The sequence below is a fragment of the Nannobrachium achirus genome (genome assembly GCF_963921795.1).
Source record: "Nannobrachium achirus genome assembly, chromosome: 20".
NCBI lineage: Eukaryota > Metazoa > Chordata > Actinopteri > Myctophiformes > Myctophidae > Nannobrachium > Nannobrachium achirus.
This window is the reverse complement of record NC_137827.1, coordinates 20,732,544-20,750,494: the sequence shown is the minus strand read 5'-3', so window position 1 is coordinate 20,750,494 and position 17,951 is coordinate 20,732,544. Positions and strand designations below refer to the sequence as shown.

The 17,951-nt window shown below is 44.9% G+C and overlaps 2 protein-coding genes across 2 annotated transcripts in view; both read left to right on the top strand.

The window, feature by feature from the left end:
* The window catches only part of ttll5 (tubulin tyrosine ligase-like family, member 5), a gene marked incomplete at its 3' end in the record, with an annotated part of 145,156 nt that overhangs the window by 104,653 nt on the left and 22,552 nt on the right, over positions 1-17,951 (top strand). The window contains exon 31 of the mRNA XM_080750889.1: positions 7,038-7,222. Within this exon, the coding sequence (XP_080607015.1) occupies positions 7,038-7,222 (185 nt within the window). The remainder of the gene's footprint in view (positions 1-7,037; positions 7,223-17,951) is intronic.
* LOC308305445 (beta-1,3-galactosyltransferase 5-like) lies at positions 7,945-17,088 on the top strand (the record flags this gene model as incomplete). The annotated part of the gene is made up of 3 exons (XM_080750242.1): positions 7,945-7,954; positions 8,917-9,024; positions 16,238-17,088. The coding sequence occupies 3 exons, from the start codon at positions 7,945-7,947 to the stop codon at positions 17,086-17,088; spliced, it is 969 nt and encodes a 322-aa protein (XP_080606368.1).

Below are 17,951 nucleotides of genomic sequence, written 5' to 3'. Positions count from 1 at the left end.
CAGATGATTACCGCAATGTGCAACATTGTTTTCTCACTCAACAGTAAACAAACCAATATAAAGTTTAAGTGTAGAGAGGGTATCTGCACATTTAAGGACTTTTTAATAGCTCTAAAATGTCAAATTAAACATCGGCCAAACTGTCAAATATTAGAGGCAGAAATTGTGAAAATAGCCAATCTACATGCTCACAACGGCTCACAATGACAGGCGTTGTGAGCATGTAGATCTGCTATTTTCAAAATAGAACCGTGTTATACAAATGTAATGCCTCAACACTTATGCTCGTCAGGGTGGGGGATCCCCAGTTAAAATAGGATTGTTTTGGGGGCCGCGGCCTGAAAAGGTTGTGAACCACTGCCCTAGCGTGCCTTTGTTCCACTTTGAGAACTGCTGCTCTAGATCTATCTGGTTCAGTGGTTCTCAACGTGGGGTCCGGGGGACACCCAGTGGTCCTTGAGTGAGATCTAGGGGGTCCCCATCTAAATGATTGGTTGATAGATACAAAATGGACCCTGAAGCCTCTATCAGAGTCTGCGGTGAAGAGCCTACCACCGCAAATTTATAATCCACCTAAAGTGAGAAAACAAGTGGAGGCCACCATAGTCAGTCACGGTGCTATCACTGTGACTGACTGGTCTAGATCAACCAATCAGTGAACGGGGTGATGGGCCGATCTGTCTGAAAGTAAAAACAGAGAGATGTGTCTGGGTTCACGGTGGATAGCTCCGCGAGTAATGGCGTAATGTTGTAGTTTTATGACTTAAAAAGACTACACCACCGCTGTGCCTACTATGACCTTTACTGGTCTGTAACTCCGAGAGTGTTATTTGTACACTCTGGGAGTTAAAATCACGCTGATAAACTGAGGATTTTACAGTGTAACTTCCCAGAGATACAAAACCTGTGTATAAAGGGGCTCCATGGACTAATGCGTATCGAACTGGGGCTCCTTGGAATTAAAAGGGGTGAAAATCACTGATCTAATGTGTCACGGTTCTGCGGCTGCCTGGCTAGGATGTAGGACTCTAGTGCAGAGTTTCTCTAATATTTGGAATTGATCAATAGCACTTCAGTTTAACCACTTTATACTTAGTAAAATGGACATAAATTGCATTGTACTTGTTGCGATTGTTTTCAGCTACAGTGCACAAAGTCTCTTCACCAAAAATAGCAGATCTACAAGCTTGAAGATCGGCTATTTTTGGTGAACGTCCCCCCCAGAATAGGGATGCTGGGGTTTAAGTGTAAAATATTTTCAATCTGTCCTATAATGGAAACAGATATTCTCTCAAGTTTTCCACGTGACATATCGTATCTTAGGGGTAAAGATTTACACGTTTGATATACTGTAAATGCAAGGTGCTGTAAAGTAACAATGTAATTCAAGGATGCCGTGGATGAAAAAGTTATCTACAGGGGTGCCCTGAGACAAAAAAAGTTTGAGAACCAGGGCTCTGTAGTGATGCTGAGCCTCAGCACAATGTGCATCTTTGTTGGTCCTTTCCTCTGTAATGAGACAAGACACAATGATAGAGGGCTCTTTATTCCCTTGGACTCCATTGAAATAAATCTGCTCCACATCACTGGGTCCCGCCACGCCTGCACTTTTCGGACAATTTATTCACGTATTTGGCTTCGAACCAACGGCAAAAAAAAACGATGATGAGTGTGTATCGTCACTGTCGGGTAGAAACCTCGTATCTTCCCAAGTTTCAAATGTGTACGTTTTTTTTTCGTAAAGCAAAGCCCTGCTTCACCATACAAGACTGTCGCACAAGACTAGTGAATATAGCAGATCTACAAGCACACAACGCCTCGCGGCACGAGGCGTTGTGTGCTTGTAGATCGGCTATTTTCACTACTTTAAATCGTTTTTTAAAACGATGAATACAAAACGAACGGTTTTGGACATACAGGGTTTCCACCTGACAATGACGAATATGTGTGTGTGTGTGTGTGTGTGAGAGAGAGAGAGAGAGTGGGCTGTTCCGGCCGTTGTGGCCCCTGTTCCAGTTACTGGGTGCAGACTGCGCGGCTCCTCCACAGACTTGGCCCTGAGCCACCTGGCAGCCAAAGAAAGGTGCCCTTCCTGGCCCCCGCAAAACTGCACACTGCAGCGCCGCTCCGGACCCTGCTGCAACCTGGAAACCCAGCTTCTCATTTATCAACACAAAAAATTACATCAGATATTCCCTTGTCACGCTGCCTGCCTGCCTGCCTGCCCGGCCTCCCCCTTTTGAAAAGGACGCGCCGCCGGTGGAAACCGGCAAACCATTAGCCGGTCAGATAGACATATAAGCCGATAAGACCTGAGGATCCATTCGACATAACGCATGTCTACCTGTATCCTGACTGGTTCTGAGTATGTATCATTCCCTGGAAGAAAACGGGGATCTCCAGAAGCAAATATTTGAGTTTGAAATGTTTGCTTTAACTCTTTCCCAGTCTCCGCTAAAATGGCTTGTCCTCAGATTAGCCGGGATTTTTTATTATTGTATTATGATCTAGAGTGCATTCATTCATTCAGGCCATCGGCACATCTTCACATCCCACGTGTCTCTTTTTGTTTTGTTTTCGTCGGTTAATGTTTACTTACCCAGCGAAGATTCTAGCTCCCCATTGGAATAAAGTGGCGATTTGGCGGAGCCTTCCCCCCCCCCCCGGGAAGCTTCGCGTGCGCGTTTCGTGCACGTCAATGTGGTCACAATCAATGATCTCGGTATGTACCGTAACTCCAAGCATTTTCGTTTCAATCGGCTCCGTCAATGTTGCTAAGCTAGTGGCTGCTGTGTACACAGTAAGTCCATGACAAAAAAACACCCATCCCCCTCTGGGCCCTCCCCCTCCTCCTCGCACGCAGATGGGGTGTGCCGATATGTTGGGTAAGCCGGTCTGGTGATAAAAAAGGTGTGCCGATATTTTTTTTTTTATCATTATCATTTATTGCGTTTTTAATCACCTAGTGCGTATATGTGCGACCAGGCTGGGCCAGTCTTGCGCAATAATGCGTATATGTGCGTTCAGGCTGAGAAAGATATATATACTAGTCCTTACCCGTTCAAAGATATGAGCTCTGAAATGATGTGCAGTGTGTGGGTTATGGGGTGTGCACTCGTGCACACAGTATATGAGGGATGGAAAGTAACTTTAACTGGTGCTTGCATGATAATATGTAGGAGCATCAATGTAAGAAATACCCGTTTCGTTTAATGGCTACAGAGATACTGTGTACCGATCTGCATGATTTTTGGACAAAATCTGTAACAGGGCCAGACAACAGACCCCCCCCCCCCCCCCCCCCCGCCCGCCCGCCCACACACACACATACACACACACACACACACACACACACACACACACACACACACACACACACACACAGAGCTGGTTAAACATGTTGCCTCATGCTAGATGCAGAATAGATATGCCTCAAGCTAGATGCAGAATAGATATAGATACACCATAAAAATGCTAATATACAGCATACGATTTGTGAAAGTGACAAACGGGCTTCACAGTTATGTCAGGTGTGTTCATATGCTAATGGTGATGCGATTTCAGATCAATTGCTCCAGCCACTGAGGAGAAACACTGTTACAGACGGACACTCAGACAGACGGACGGACGGACGGACGGACGGACAGACAGACAGACAGACATTCTGAAAATTATATGTTTGATATATATATATTCAAAGATTGCACAAATTTCCTTGATTTTTTTCAAAAATTGCAGATCTACAAGCTATGAGCTCATATACTGTATCTAGGTTAAAGGATGATTTCACCACTTTTCAACCTGTCTTCATATAATAGGTCCTCACTAATGTTCATGATAGAATAGCACAATTTTTTCTACTCAGTCTGGGTCTCATAGGAGAGCTGTCAACCACCAGTGACATCATTGTTTGACAGAAAAAAAAAAGTTTTTTATTATCGTGAGAACAATGGTTTCCACTCTAACATTGCAACTTTTCAGGAATAGAAAGCCTGCAGTTTCTATTAGCTTGGATTCCCCATTGATGATGTCACTGGTGGATGGATTTGACCCGCCCACAGCTCTCCTATGAGACCCAGAGTAGAAAAGAATTGTGCTATTTTATCATGAACATTATTGAGGACCTATTATATGAAGACAGGTTGAAAAGTGGTGAAGTCCTCCTGTAAAGTGGTCGCACAGACGCTTTCCCGGTTTTAACGGGATAAAGTGGCAGAGAAAATGGCACAAGCGTGAGATGTGGAAGGAATGCACGCGCAGCATTCCGCAGAATGGCGGGGACCTGGTGAATGGAAGCTCTTAAATATTATGTTAGGAAATACATGTCAAGAAAAGGCTACCCCTCCCCCCACTTCTTTGAAGAGTAATCTTGTCTAAACATGTAATAATGTGAAGAATTTATTTTTTCAACTGCCAAATTCTGATATTATGTAGACAGAGTTTGTTTTTGGTGTTTCTTTTCTTCTAATGATTTTTTGTGTGCTCCAGTATTTCATGTTGGGGTCTTTGATATTTCACCTTAATGACCTGGGACAGACATTTTTTCCCATGTGTAGCCCCATTCCAAATTTAATGGCTCTTCCCGTTTCCTATTTTGGTATGGGAGTTGAGTGCAAATTGTAGCCAATTGCTACAACACTACACTCATTGATACATTTTATTGTAACTGTATAAACAGTGAATTCCACATAGATGATGACTGTGTGTGTGCACGTGTCTGTGTGTGTTGGTGTCTGTGCAGTGTGCACGCATTATTGTCGTTGTCAGGTGAAAACCTTGTATGTCCAAAACCTTCGTTTTTCATTTATCATTTTAAAAATTATTTAAACTAGTGAAAACAGCCGATCTACAAGCACACAACGCCTCGCGGGTGTGAGGTGTTGTGAGCTTGTAGATCTGCTGTTTTCACTACTTTTGTGCGACGGCCTTGTATGATGAAGCAGGGCTTTACTTTGCGGAAAAAAACATACAAATTTGAAACTTGGAGATGCAAGGTTTCCACCCGACAACGACGATATGCATGTGCCTGTCTGTTAAAGGCACAGCCTAACTTTTGAATCAAGTAGTAAAGTATCTTGCATTGTGAAAAGAGGTATGGGTGTCTAATTCTACCTGTGTTCCTGTGGCCTGCCTCTATATCATTATTTTCCTTGGATGCAAAGCTACCTCATACTGTTACCAAAAGTGTTACCATCTGCCTTGGCTGACCACAGGACACTTGGGAAGCTGCAAACATATATTTTTATTGCACTCTGCGTTGACCGGAGTGCCAGAATGATGCTGTATTTCTGAAAAGCTATACTATCCGGGACATGGATGGTAGGGCACAATCATTTTAACCACTTTATCCATATTTTCTGTACATTGGCTATTCAAAAATATCAGATGTACAAGCTCATTGACGCATCACTTTGTGACGCACTGCAAGCTTGTACATCTGCAGAGAACCAATACAGTGATCTCCCTATATGGATCAGCGATGCGAAGGGAAGATTTTGAATAATTTTCTTGTCTTCTGGGGGTCCCTGACACAACACGTTTTCACTCAGATGGGGGTCCGTGGCCAAATACATATACATTTTGGGGGTGCTTTGCATGTAATAGTTTTAGAGGCACTGTGGTAGTGCCATTCAGAAAGATTGACTTCCATTATTCTAAACGGAGGTGTCACCTAAACCTAACCTTAACCCTAACCTCAGTGTGGGTATTTCTGAATGGGGAATTGGGGATGTTTCTAAGTGGGGGTGTTTCTGAATGGAGGTCTGCCCCCGGTATGTTAATAGGTCCCTACGGTATAAGTACAGTAGCACATCTGGTTGGAGGTGACCTCCCTGAGACATTTTGACCCGTTGTGTTAGGTAAGACATCTACTGGTTGACAATGTCAATAAAGTGATTTGAAGCACTGGATTTGTATACATTGCCTAATGTAACCCTGGGCACTAGACTCCCTCTGCCAACCTGCATGGGGAGAGCAACAGACTGACCTCATGCTTCCTCCTATAAATGAGGAGTCCAAGCTGCTTCTTTTCACCTGAGAGGGGGAAGATTCCCCCGGTTGGACATAGCGTGTGGAAGGAACACGTTATTCCAACCAGTTCCTTTCCCCTCCATCAGGCGCCCCGGCTGGCCAGGGGGAGGCATTATTGAGACCAGTATTACTGCATGTTTTTGTGAGCGTATCAACCCTAGGAGACACGGTGAGAACATAGAGAACAAACTCCACACAGAAAGGCCCTCTCCCAGGACCTTCTAGCTGTGAGGCGACCGCACTACCGACTGCACCACCGTGGTAGCTGGACATTACTGAGTTATCTCTCTCTGGTGGGAGAGAGAGACATAAAATGTTCCAATTTTAGCTTTCTGTGATTATTATAATTTTTTTAACAACTAGGGATGGGACAATATGAACATTTCATATCACGATTATTGTGACAGAAGAAATCGCGATTTACGATATTATCACGCTAATCAAAATCCATTGTCCTGGGGCGGAACATTTGCCAAAAAAATAGCAGATCTACAAGCTCACAACGCGTCACAACGTGACGCGTTGTGAGCTTGTAGATCGGCTATTTTTTGGCAAAGACATCTGATAGAGAGTGAAAAGACTGTATCAAGTACATATATTATAAGTACCTTTTACCAGTTATAGAGGGTTTAAGTGGTACCGGATATGCAGCTCGAACAAATAAAAGGTGAATTGATCCCAGTGCATCACGGCGGACGATATCACAATAAATTGGTGCCATGGCATTAGGCCGAAGGTTCATTAGTCCGCAGGTTCATTAGTCCGAATTTGTTAAGAATACTATGGCTAACTCTAACCCTAACCCTGACCTCAGTAACCCTAACTAAATTCGGACTAATGAACCTTCGGACTAATGAACCTTCGGACTTATGGGCAGTCCCCAATAAATTAAATCTCCACAATACGATTATCGTGAGTGTTTCTTATCACGATCAATGATAATATCACGTATCGTCCCATCCCTATGAATAACCCAAGTCGTCATCCCCCCTCCCTCTTCTTCCTAGGCCCTGTTGCCAGATCCTCGTGCTGCCACTGGTTCATCCACCATGCCTCCAGCCGGCCACCCCGTCCGCCACAACTCCAGCATGCAGGGGGGCCAGGGTCCCGTTGGCCCCGTCCTCACCCCGAAGCCGCCCAGCGGCGGCCGAGAGGGCCCGGTCAGGAAGACGGCGACGCAGCGCCTCAGCAAGTAAGGACCAGCACTGCAGGATGACACAGTCCATTTGCATGCCACAAAAACGTTTATTTTCCATTACTTAAATCCAGCACAGCTGAAGGTCTAATCCATCGTCTAATTTGTGCGATATTAACCCAGTTAGCCCGGGTGGGTGCGCATTATTCTGTCATCATTTTATGCTTTAGCTATTAAAAAAATAGCAGATATACAAGCTCACAGCGCGGCACCGAGTGCCGGGCTGCGAGCTTGTAGATCTGCTATTTTTGCAATTCTGACCCGATTCTATAAGTGTCTTCTGAATCCTTCTGAAGGTTTTTTGAAAAAGATATGTTTCTATGTCGGCGGTGCTCAAACCTTTTCATGTGAAGGACCCTCAAAATGATATGTATTTGGCCATGGACCCCCATCTCAAAATATTGTATCAGGGACCCCCCAGAAGCAAATATTTGAGTTGCAAATGTTCCCTTTAAAAATATAGATATATTCAAAGATTTGGACAAATCTTCATGATTTTTCAAAAAATAGCAGATCTACAAGCTCGCAGCGTGGCACTGAGTGCCGTGCTGCGAGCTTGTAGATCTGCTATTTTTCAATAGTTAAAGCATTCAATAATTCTAGGCCTAAATGCGTTAAGTGATGCTAATTTTGCGGGGGGAGGAGGGGGGCATCGATTGTAGAGCTGCCAGTCGGGGTGAAACGAGGTCCACTGCATCAGCGAGGCTAGGAGAGAGGAAATGGCTCAGGGTAATGAGAGTTAGAATACGTGTGGAAGCGGAGTGGTCCCAGCCTCTTGGCTGCGGGCTGTATCTGCCTATTCAGTAAACAACTTCATCACAGGCCTGATTTCTGCTTGAACCGTAAACAGAATGCGGTTCAACGGCAGGGCCCTGGGCCCTGAGCGCCGTTTAAAGCCTGTTTGGTTTGGAGATTAGCTGAAGAGCAGAGAAAGGGAAAAATAAAAAGAATTGAGAAAGGGGGGATATTAAGAAGGAGAAAAAAACAAGAATAGGGTCCGAATAGGAGTCCAAACTGCCAGCTGTTTCCCACGCCTGCAGTATGACTTTATTAGCCGACATCTGGCCAAATTACACAACAATAGCAAACCTCAGTGATAGGAGCTGCTTGTTTGTTTAAAGCACATGGCTGCAATGGTGGACTGGACTGCTGCTTGTGCACTTTCAGTGTGAGAGTACAGCACGGGATGGGAGCGACACAGAAGTCTGTGTGTGTGTGTGTAGGGCGGAGTGGGTGTGGGGATGTGTTCTTAGGTGTGAGTTGATTGTGGGCTCGCTTTAGCGAGCACACTAGTCCTCAATTATATTTATATTCTGCCACTTTCTTTGGCAACCTACTAGTTCCACTTTTTTTTCCTTTTTTTTTTTTTGCTAAAAATTTCGTTCAAACTTGTAGGAACTGCATTTCTAGTTTGGTGCATTGCAGTGTTTCTCAAACTTTGAAATATGAAGGTCTCCCCTTAACTCTGACAGTGTACAACATGGAACCAAATTTGTACACTGTCAGAGTTACAGACTTCTATGGGTCAATTTAGACCCCCCCTAAAGGAACCCACAGAGTCACTGGAATCCACTTGGAGAACCACTGGTGTATTGCCTCCCCGTTTGACAGCTTAACTTACTGTGTGTGTGCGCGCGTGTGTGTTTGTGTGTCTGTGTCTGTGTCTAAGCTTTGATGATGTGGTCGGTCAGGCCCGGAGAGCAGCGGAGGACACGGGACCAGTGCACCGTGGTCTGTCAACACCATGCGCTCGGAAATGTCTATCTGTGGGACGGAGTTAACAGGGGCTGGGGTGCGAGGTATAGGGGTTGTAGGATACAGTAGGTTAGGGCAGTGGTTCTCAAAGTGGATTTCAGGGACTCTATAGTAGAGTTCTCAACGGGCCTGAAAATTAAGGCCCGGCCCTAACTGGGCCCGAGTGGGCCGACCCGAAGCCCGGCCCGACCCTAACAATTATCATCATTTTCGGCCCGAAAACCCGAAAGCCCGAGAGAGAGAGAGAGAGAGAGAGAGAGAGAGAGAGAGAGAGAGAGAGAGAGAGAGAGAGAGAGAGAGAGAGAGAGAGAAAACGTCGCCAGTAGGCAGCTGGCAGCGCCAGTGCCTCAAATTACAACAGTGAGAGAACGGACATATAATAGTTGGCGAAATGGCAACTTCACATGTTAAATTGTTCATGAAACATGCAAGGTTCTGCACAAAATGTGCTAACGTTAAATCCCTGTTGTTGTCAACAGTCAATCTCAATCATACAGCTCTCATCCTCTCTCTCCCTGCCGTTGTCGCTGCCTGCGTGATTTATGTTTCGTCCTTTCAACGGTCACGCATCAAACGCAGGCTCGGCAGATCTATAAACCCAAAACGTGTTCATCTAGCTTGCATTCTGGGCTTGCAGATCTGTTGTTTAGTGCGCGACACCACCTGATCACCATGCTTAAACATATACAACTTAGGCACGTAATAAGCGGCGCGCTGCGGCTGTAAACCCTTTAATATAAATGCACACAGCAGCAGCAAAGGACACTTGATTAACCAGAAAGCATAATGGAATTAATAATATCTTACCAGCCGAGATGATCGTCTCTAAGGTAAGAGGATGTCAACGTATGGTGCTTTTAGGTTGGTCATGTTGATGTTGTTGTTAATACAATCCTCTTAAGTCCTTGTCAATAATATCCAGGTTGGTTCCGCTTTGAATGTACTTTTCTTGGATTTATAACTTATTACAAACTTGTAAAACTGCCTGCTGCCTTTTAATTTAACATGCAGCTCCAAACTTTCATCGTAGCCGCTCGATCACACAGAGCTAACGCTGACTCGCTGCCTGTGACAGACTTCCGTATATCCAAAGGTTTCGATTGTGACGTCATCACAACAACCAGACTGCTCTATGAGACTGATAGACTATACTTCCGTATGCGTCACCGATTATCCTTGGTCCATTGGTTAGGAACTTAGGCAGGTTTCAGTGCTGCGCTGAAGACAGGCAGACAGACATATGCGCCTGTTCTCTGTTGCTTGAGTGACGGAGCCCGGAGCCCGGCCCGGCCCGACTAATTATTATAATTCTTGGGCCCGGCTCGGCCCGATGACGTCGGGTCGGGTCGGGTAGGGTCGGGTTCGGGCCGAATTTGAGAACTCTACTCTATAGGTTCCTTCATGGGGGTCTAAATTGACCCTTACAAGTCTGTAACTCTGACAGTGTACAAACGGAACCAAATGAACCCTGACGGGTTCATTTGGTTCCATTTTGTACACTGTCAGAGTTAAGGGAAGACCTTACATTTTAAAAGTTTGAGAACCACTGGGTTAGGGCAGCTGGCTAGGTGCAGTGTTTGCTCCTGTGCGTGCGCGTGTGTGTGTGTGTGCGCGTGTGTGTGTGTGTGCGCGCGTGTGCGTGCGTGCGTGCGTGCGTGTGTGTGTGTGTGTATATACGTGTGCGTGTGCGTGTGCGTGTGCGCGTGTGTGTGTGTGTGTGTGTGCGCGCGCGTGTGTGTGTGTGCGCGTGCGTGTGTGTGTGTTCCTGGCAGTTGCCGTGTTTACCCTCGGCATGTGGAATTCCTGAGCCCCCTCACACTCTCCACTGTCCTGCATTTTTGCGGTCCACCAGTGTGACAGGGGAGAGTGTGGGAAAAACGGAAGCTTCTTCAAGACCAAAAATGCACTGATGGAAACAACGAGGGGAAAGAATAAAGAGGGGAGAATAGAAAGAATGACAGAGCAAGAGAGAGAGAATATAAACTCTGTCCAGAAGAGCGGAGGAGATGATTGTTCACAGAAGATGGAGGGATAATGAGTTGCTTCCCTTTATTCTCTTGCGCTCGTTTAGAACCCATTTAGGCCTAGGATTATTGAATGCTTTAACTATTGAAAAATAGCAGATATACAAGCTCACAGCGCGGCACCGAGTGCCGCGCTGTGAGCTTGTAGATCTGCTATTTTTGAAAAAGTCATGAAAATGAAGTGCAAATCTTTGAATATATGTATTTTTAAAGCGAACGTTTGTAACTCAAATTTTGCTTCTGGGGGGGTCCCTGGAACTAAGTATTTTGAGATGGGGGTCCGTGGCCAAATACATATTATTTTGGGGGTCCTTCACATGAAAAGGTTTGAGAACCACTGACCCTCTCTCAAGAACAGACTAACTGAGCTCCATTTAAGTGAAAGGACCTTTTCTTTGACGATGGCTGGCCAGATTGCTGACATAGAAACATAGGGTTTTTCAAAAAACCTCAGAAGGATTCAAAAGACACTCATAGAATCGGGTCAGAATTCTAATTTTCACGATTTTTCAAAAATAGCAGATCTACAAGCTCGCAGCGCGGCACTCGGTGCCGCGCTGTGAGCTTGTATATCTGCTATTTTTCAATAGTTAAAGCATAAAATGATACACAATAATGTGTACCCGTTCTGAATAGGTTAGGGGGGGGGAGCGCTCAATACCTTGGTTGTTATGGCACATCTGAAAGCCATCGCGGGGCAGGGCTAAAGCCCCCTCCACCTTCTATAATAGCATCACTGTGTTGGGCGTATCGGAGCAGCTCAAGGTTACTCAATCCTTCAAACACCATTCCAATAGCCAGCTGTTGAACTCGGAGCGAGCCGCGCTACATTTGATACCAATCTACAAGCGTTGGCCCTGGCCCTGTTTTCCCCCTGGACAATACACCATTGATGACTACTGACAGTTGCCCCTCTGTTGTTTGAATGTATTATTATGCGTGCTGATGATGACGCTCGGGTCCTTTGGCCTTGTTTTGGACGGAAAGGAACTAATAAGGATTAAGATAAGAAGAAAAGGAAAAAGGAGGGTAGTGGTGGTTTCTGTTGATGCAGCCAAACAGACTCCTCTGTCTGAGAGCCTGATGGGAGATTAATAAAAAAGAAATCTCCATTCACCCCCTCCCCTTTCCCCTCCCCGTCCAACCAGAATGCCATCCAATCAGAGTAGCACATTGTCAGAAAGCGCCGACTCACTCCGGTCCGGTGATCACACGAACTGATCCGTCAGCATTTGCTTTTTGTCCCCTCGTTACATTAAGTTTTAATTGATGTGGAGCCTCAAATAGGCTGAATAAGGCCTTGGCACCAGTTCTGAATGATAGCCCTGCCTTGCACTGTGCCGCTGGCCTAGAGCCCAGGGACGTGCTGGCCATTGGGAAAAGCGGGACAACTCCCGAACGGCCGGTTCATTCCCGGCCGGTCCAGGCCGGCCATTAGGAAAAAATTAAAAATAAAATGTCGGCCTTCGTTCCATTTTGGTGGCTGTGCGGCCAACAAAGTAAATCATCACTGTCGGGCAGAAACCTTGTATCTCCAAGTTTCAAATGTATACATTTTTTCGCAAAGCAAAGCCCTGCTTCATCATACAAGGCCGTTGCACAAAAGTAGTGAAAACAGCAGATCTACAAGCACACAACGCCTCGCGGTGCGAGGCGTTGTGTGCTTGTAGATCGGCTGTTTTCACTTGTTGAAATCATTTTTAAAATGATAAATACAAAACAAACGGTTTTGGACATATAAGGTTTCCAACCGACAACGACGAAATATATATAAAAAAAATAAAATAAATGAGGGCCTCTCCAACTCTTTTTCCCGGGCTGAATCAGGGGCCCAGCACGTCCCTGCTAGAGCCACTGAGCGGGCAGGGCAGGACCAAGCGGTCTATCAACATACGGTGGCTGCCAGCTCCGAGGGGCTGCGAGGTATCACTCTGGCATGACTTCAGTTCAAGGATTTGAAAGGAGCAATTTGTAACGCAAATAAAACTAGAAGCAGTGCTCTACCGAGCACAGGTCTCCACCAGGGCAGGGGCGTCCTGGTGGCGCTATAATAGGCCAATGTAAAAAGGTTGGCATGTGTTCTTCGACAATCCTAGACCTTTCATGGCAATCGGACACTGCATGCGTGATTCGAGGCATTGTGTTCCAAAAATGCGTTTTGCTAAAGTCTACCTGCTGGTGGCGCTATAACAGGCCAATGTGAAAAGGGTAGCATTTGTTCCTTGACCTAGTGGGAATATGGGTAGCAAATTTCACGGTAATCGCAAGATGCTTTGATAATTTGAGGCATTTTGTTAAAAAACTGATCAATCCTGCAAACTTTCAGTGTTGTAAAGTAACGAAGTACAAGTACTTCGTTACTGTACTTAAGTACAAATTTTGAGAATTTGTACTTTTATTTATATTTTTTCAACCCTGAACTTTTACTTTTACTTAGTTACATTTAAAAGGAAAAAATCGTACTTTTACTCTGCTACATTAAAATTGGACACCTCGTTACTCGCTACAAATCGAAAATCTTAATATCATAACAGTCTGTCTCATACTGTATCATCTCTTCTCCCTGTGAGACGGCGCTGCGTTGCGGCACTACATGGAAACTGGTGACCCATCTTGTGCGGTGACTCCAGGGGTCGCTCTCCGAACACGGTGATCATTGTTTGTTTTGACACAAATACTGTCACAAATAAAAGTAAGGTCACCGTCTTGTGTATAACACGGGTCGGGAGGAGGATGAGAGAACTGCGCGCACATCTTCCATCCAAACGACCACAACACAGAAATGTCTTGGCTTTTCTTTCAAGGATTAGGATTTTTTTTTCTCTCTCTCTTTTTGCTCTCTTGCTGTCAGGTGTGCATGCATGAGTCAAACTCTTCACGTTGTTTTTGGGACGGCAGTAAGATGTCATCGTGTGCGGTGCAGAACTCATGGTTAAAAAAGATAACAGATAAAAAAAGATCTAAAAAAGAACAGATCTGCAAGCTATAGCATCCTGTTAGTTAGATCTGTTCTTTTTAAGCATGCGCCAACGCATAAAGTATGGCTCACACGCATATGCTGGATGTTACCTCATTACTTGTGTGATCCAGGTTGAATCCAGTCAATTTGAAGAAATAATAATCCAGCGTTTACTTTGAGGTGACAATAAGAAAGCACAGGCCTACGTTTTCATTCACAATTAACTTCTTGTCTGAAGATCCATTCTATAGCCTATTGTGTCATTTTATAGCCTAGTTTAAACTATAGGGAGCTGCTTGACTCTTTTCAGAAAAAGCGCAGACTGGAGTGAGATCTTAATTGAAATGACCTGTCACCTACATAATATGCGCAGTGAACTGGAATTATATAATTAATTATTCGGAAGCAGGTGTGTAAAGAGTCTAATCTATAAACATCTCAAATAGCTTTGGGGAACTTGGTGCCCCAGTGCTATAATGTTTTGTTCTTACTGTAGGTGTGTGCTTGTGCCCCTGGTATCAAGGGGTCACTGAATGTTCCAACCTGAACCTATTAATAATAAAACACTTTGAGAATTGTCAATTTTTGGTCTTAATTTTTTGTAGGCATTTTGAAAATATTTTTTGTACTTTTACTTGTACTTGTACTTGTACTTTTTACTTTTACTTTTATACTTAAGTACATTTTAACACTATGTACTTTTGATACTTAAGTACATTTAATGAGAGCTACTTTCATACTTTTACTTAAGTAATAATATTATCGGTGACTTTTACTTTTACTTGATTAACTTTCAAGTGGAATATCGGTACTTTTACTTAAGTATGGGTTTCCAGTACTTTATACAACACTGCAAACTTTGGAAGCCAATAGTAGCCAATTAGGATGGAATATGAAATATCAGACGGATTTGTGTACTGTGTACTGATTTACGTGATTGTTGGAGAAAGTCTGATGGAGTAATAGTAAAAGGGAAATGTGAAAAATGCAGGGCAAAAGTTTATCCTTAGCCCCTAGGGAGTGCACATAAAAGGTTTACCACTTATCGGTGGAGTTAAAGGTAAAAACACAAATTGGCCTGTTATAGCGCCACCATGAGGCTGACTTGATTTCACCAAGATTGCATGCAGCGGCGGCTCCAGAGAATTGTGACTGGGGGGGGGGGGGGGGGGGGCTATGGGGGAGCTGGCTTTTTTAGAGAAGGGGCTAATTAATTTTGGCAACAAACAATACTGAATATAGTACTAATATGACAAACCAGATTCACTCTCTTGGTGTGTGGATAACTGGACAGAAATATGAGGACTGTAGGTGATCGGATTGGGATTTTGTGAGGCTGAAGATGCTTTGCAGCATAAAAAGTATGATGGTTTAAAAGTCAGTCAATTGTCTTTCACATATTCATATATATTTCATTCATTTATTTCTTAAATATCTTTCATCACAATTTGGTTTGTGGGGTGGGGGGGCTTAGTGGGGGCTAAGCCCCTTCTGATTGCACGCTGTGTTCATGATTTGAGGCATTTTGTTCAAAACAGAGGAATCCTGCAAACTTTGTAAGCCAATTGTAGCCAATTAGGATGGAATACGGAAAATCGGGACAGATCCATGTTGATCACATGACTGTAGAGATACTGTCTACCGATCTGCATGATTTGTGGACAAATTTACAGAAATGTGGGGCAGAGGTTCTGAATTGGCATCCAGGGAGTGTGTGTGATGGTATAATGGTCTCACAATTGACCTTAATGTAATGTAGTGCTTCTAAAAAGGCGCAGTTGAATAAAGCGATATGTCAATGTTACTGATACTCAAAATGAGTTATATTGGGTCTGTCTTAGGTACATCTAATGAACAGAACATTAGTGAATATTTATATTCAGACCCACCCTTCACTCACTGTTCCACATTTGGTAGCACTAAAGTGCATCTTGAGTCTTGAGTGCATGTGCACGCATTCATTTGTGCGTGTGTGTAACACCAAAAAAGGTATGATGACCCATAATGACTTCATCAGTCACTGTATCTGATGATAATATAAAGGCCAGATGATCAGGTGCTCAGTGATACATGCAGTAGTTCATCCATATAGATTTCAGTAGCATCTGCAAGATTCAATCTTCAAGACTGGTGAAAAGGTTTAAGGCCACATACCAGCTTTTGGTCTTTAACATGCAGGAAACCCAAGAGCGGGACAAGCGAGAGCAGACAGCTTGAGAGATGGGAGTAAGAACAGGAGGTGGACTAAAACCTGTCTTTCCCTTGCTGTTTCAGCTTCTATTATCATACTGGTTGTGATAGGTACTTTGTGTTTTTACTGCTACGTGAAAGTGGTGAATGCCAATGTTGGAGAGAGGTCAGCGGAGGTTCCAAACGGACCACCATACATTGTGGAGTATCCCCATAACTACAGCTTCGTCGTGGACGAGCCGGCGACGTGTCGACAGCAGAAGCCTTTCACGGTCCTGATTGTCCCGGTAAACCCTCGCAACAGGGCCGACCGCGACGTCATCCGCAAGACGTGGGGGAGTCAGACCCGGCGCCCCGTGTCGGGCCAGACTGTGAGCCTATTCTTCCTGCTTGGCCTGCCGGCCGGAGAAGGAGCCGAGCGGGTCCAGCGGGACGTGCTTGAAGAAAGCCGGCACCACCGCGACGTGCTGCAGGCCAACTTTGTGGACTCCTATGCCAACCTTACAGTGAAGACCATGTTAATGTTGGAGTGGCTTGACTCGCGCTGCGCCAATGCCTCGTACGCCATGAAGATCAACTCGGACACATTCCTCAACCTGCCTGACTTGGTTGAAATGCTGCTGAAAGCTCCCGCGGTCAATTACCTGACCGGCTATGTTGTTTATGGATTTTGGCCTGTTTCGAGAGACCCAACCGGCAAACATTACCTACCTGTTGGTGTTTTCTCCGAGTCTCATTTTCCACCATATGCGTTGGGAATGGCCTACGTTTTGTCCTTGGACCTGCCCAGAAACCTTGTGGAAGCTTCCAGGCACATTAAGCCGATTCACATTGAGGATGCGTTTGTGGGTTTGTGTATGAGATACTTGACCCCCCACACAGATCACTCTTTGAGCCTCACGTGCCCTACAGCCGCTGTGCTTACTCCAAGCTAATAGTCACCCTATGTGGTCGAAATGCTGCCGACCGTATCAACAACTGGGAAGACTTCAAAGGACCAGGTCCTTACTGTATAGAGTAGACTCACCTGGCACGAGGTACAGTCAGAGATTAAATCTCTTTAACTGCCAGAGTTAAAACATCATCTATCCTGCTCCTGACAGCATTCAGAGAGTTTTTGAGCGGTGGTTAACCTCTCCATATGGCTGTGCGTGTGTCTGTAGCCACCTTTTCCTCAGCGTTTTGCCATAGCAATGTGTGTGTGTGTGTGTGTGTGTATCCTGTATTACATCACCAATTCACCCTTTGTGAAGTCCCGCCCCGTTGTCCCACCCCTCTTCACACCCATTGGTTGCTGTGTCTTGGTGGGACATTCGGTGGGACACTCCATCCACTACCATTTTAATTCAGTTGCTTCATATTGTTATTCTGTGTATTCAATTCTCATTTCAAACTTGGTTTCAGTAAAATGGAGCTGCTCAGTGGCAGTATAATGACTCAGCATGTTTTTAAATGTTTTTATTTCTCCAAAAATTATGTTTTGGCAAATTCAACATAAAAAAGGTGGAACCAGGGCGGGACAAGGCAGATAGAGCCTCCTGGTTGGTCAGTCAGGGACCAACCAGAAGGCTAACAAAGGGTGAATTACATCCTAGACCTATACAAGGAAGATCAAAGAAGGAACGGACACCAACGTCATTTTCGTCATTTCAGGCTCCATGGGACGCCGCCATGACACTTTGGCCACCCAAAATTAACATTAGCGTCTATGAGCACTTCGTCACTTCCGCCACCCAAAAGTGGCCACCCGGCGTGCCAACTTCCGGGTGTTGTCTGTTCCTTGTAGATATTCCTTGGA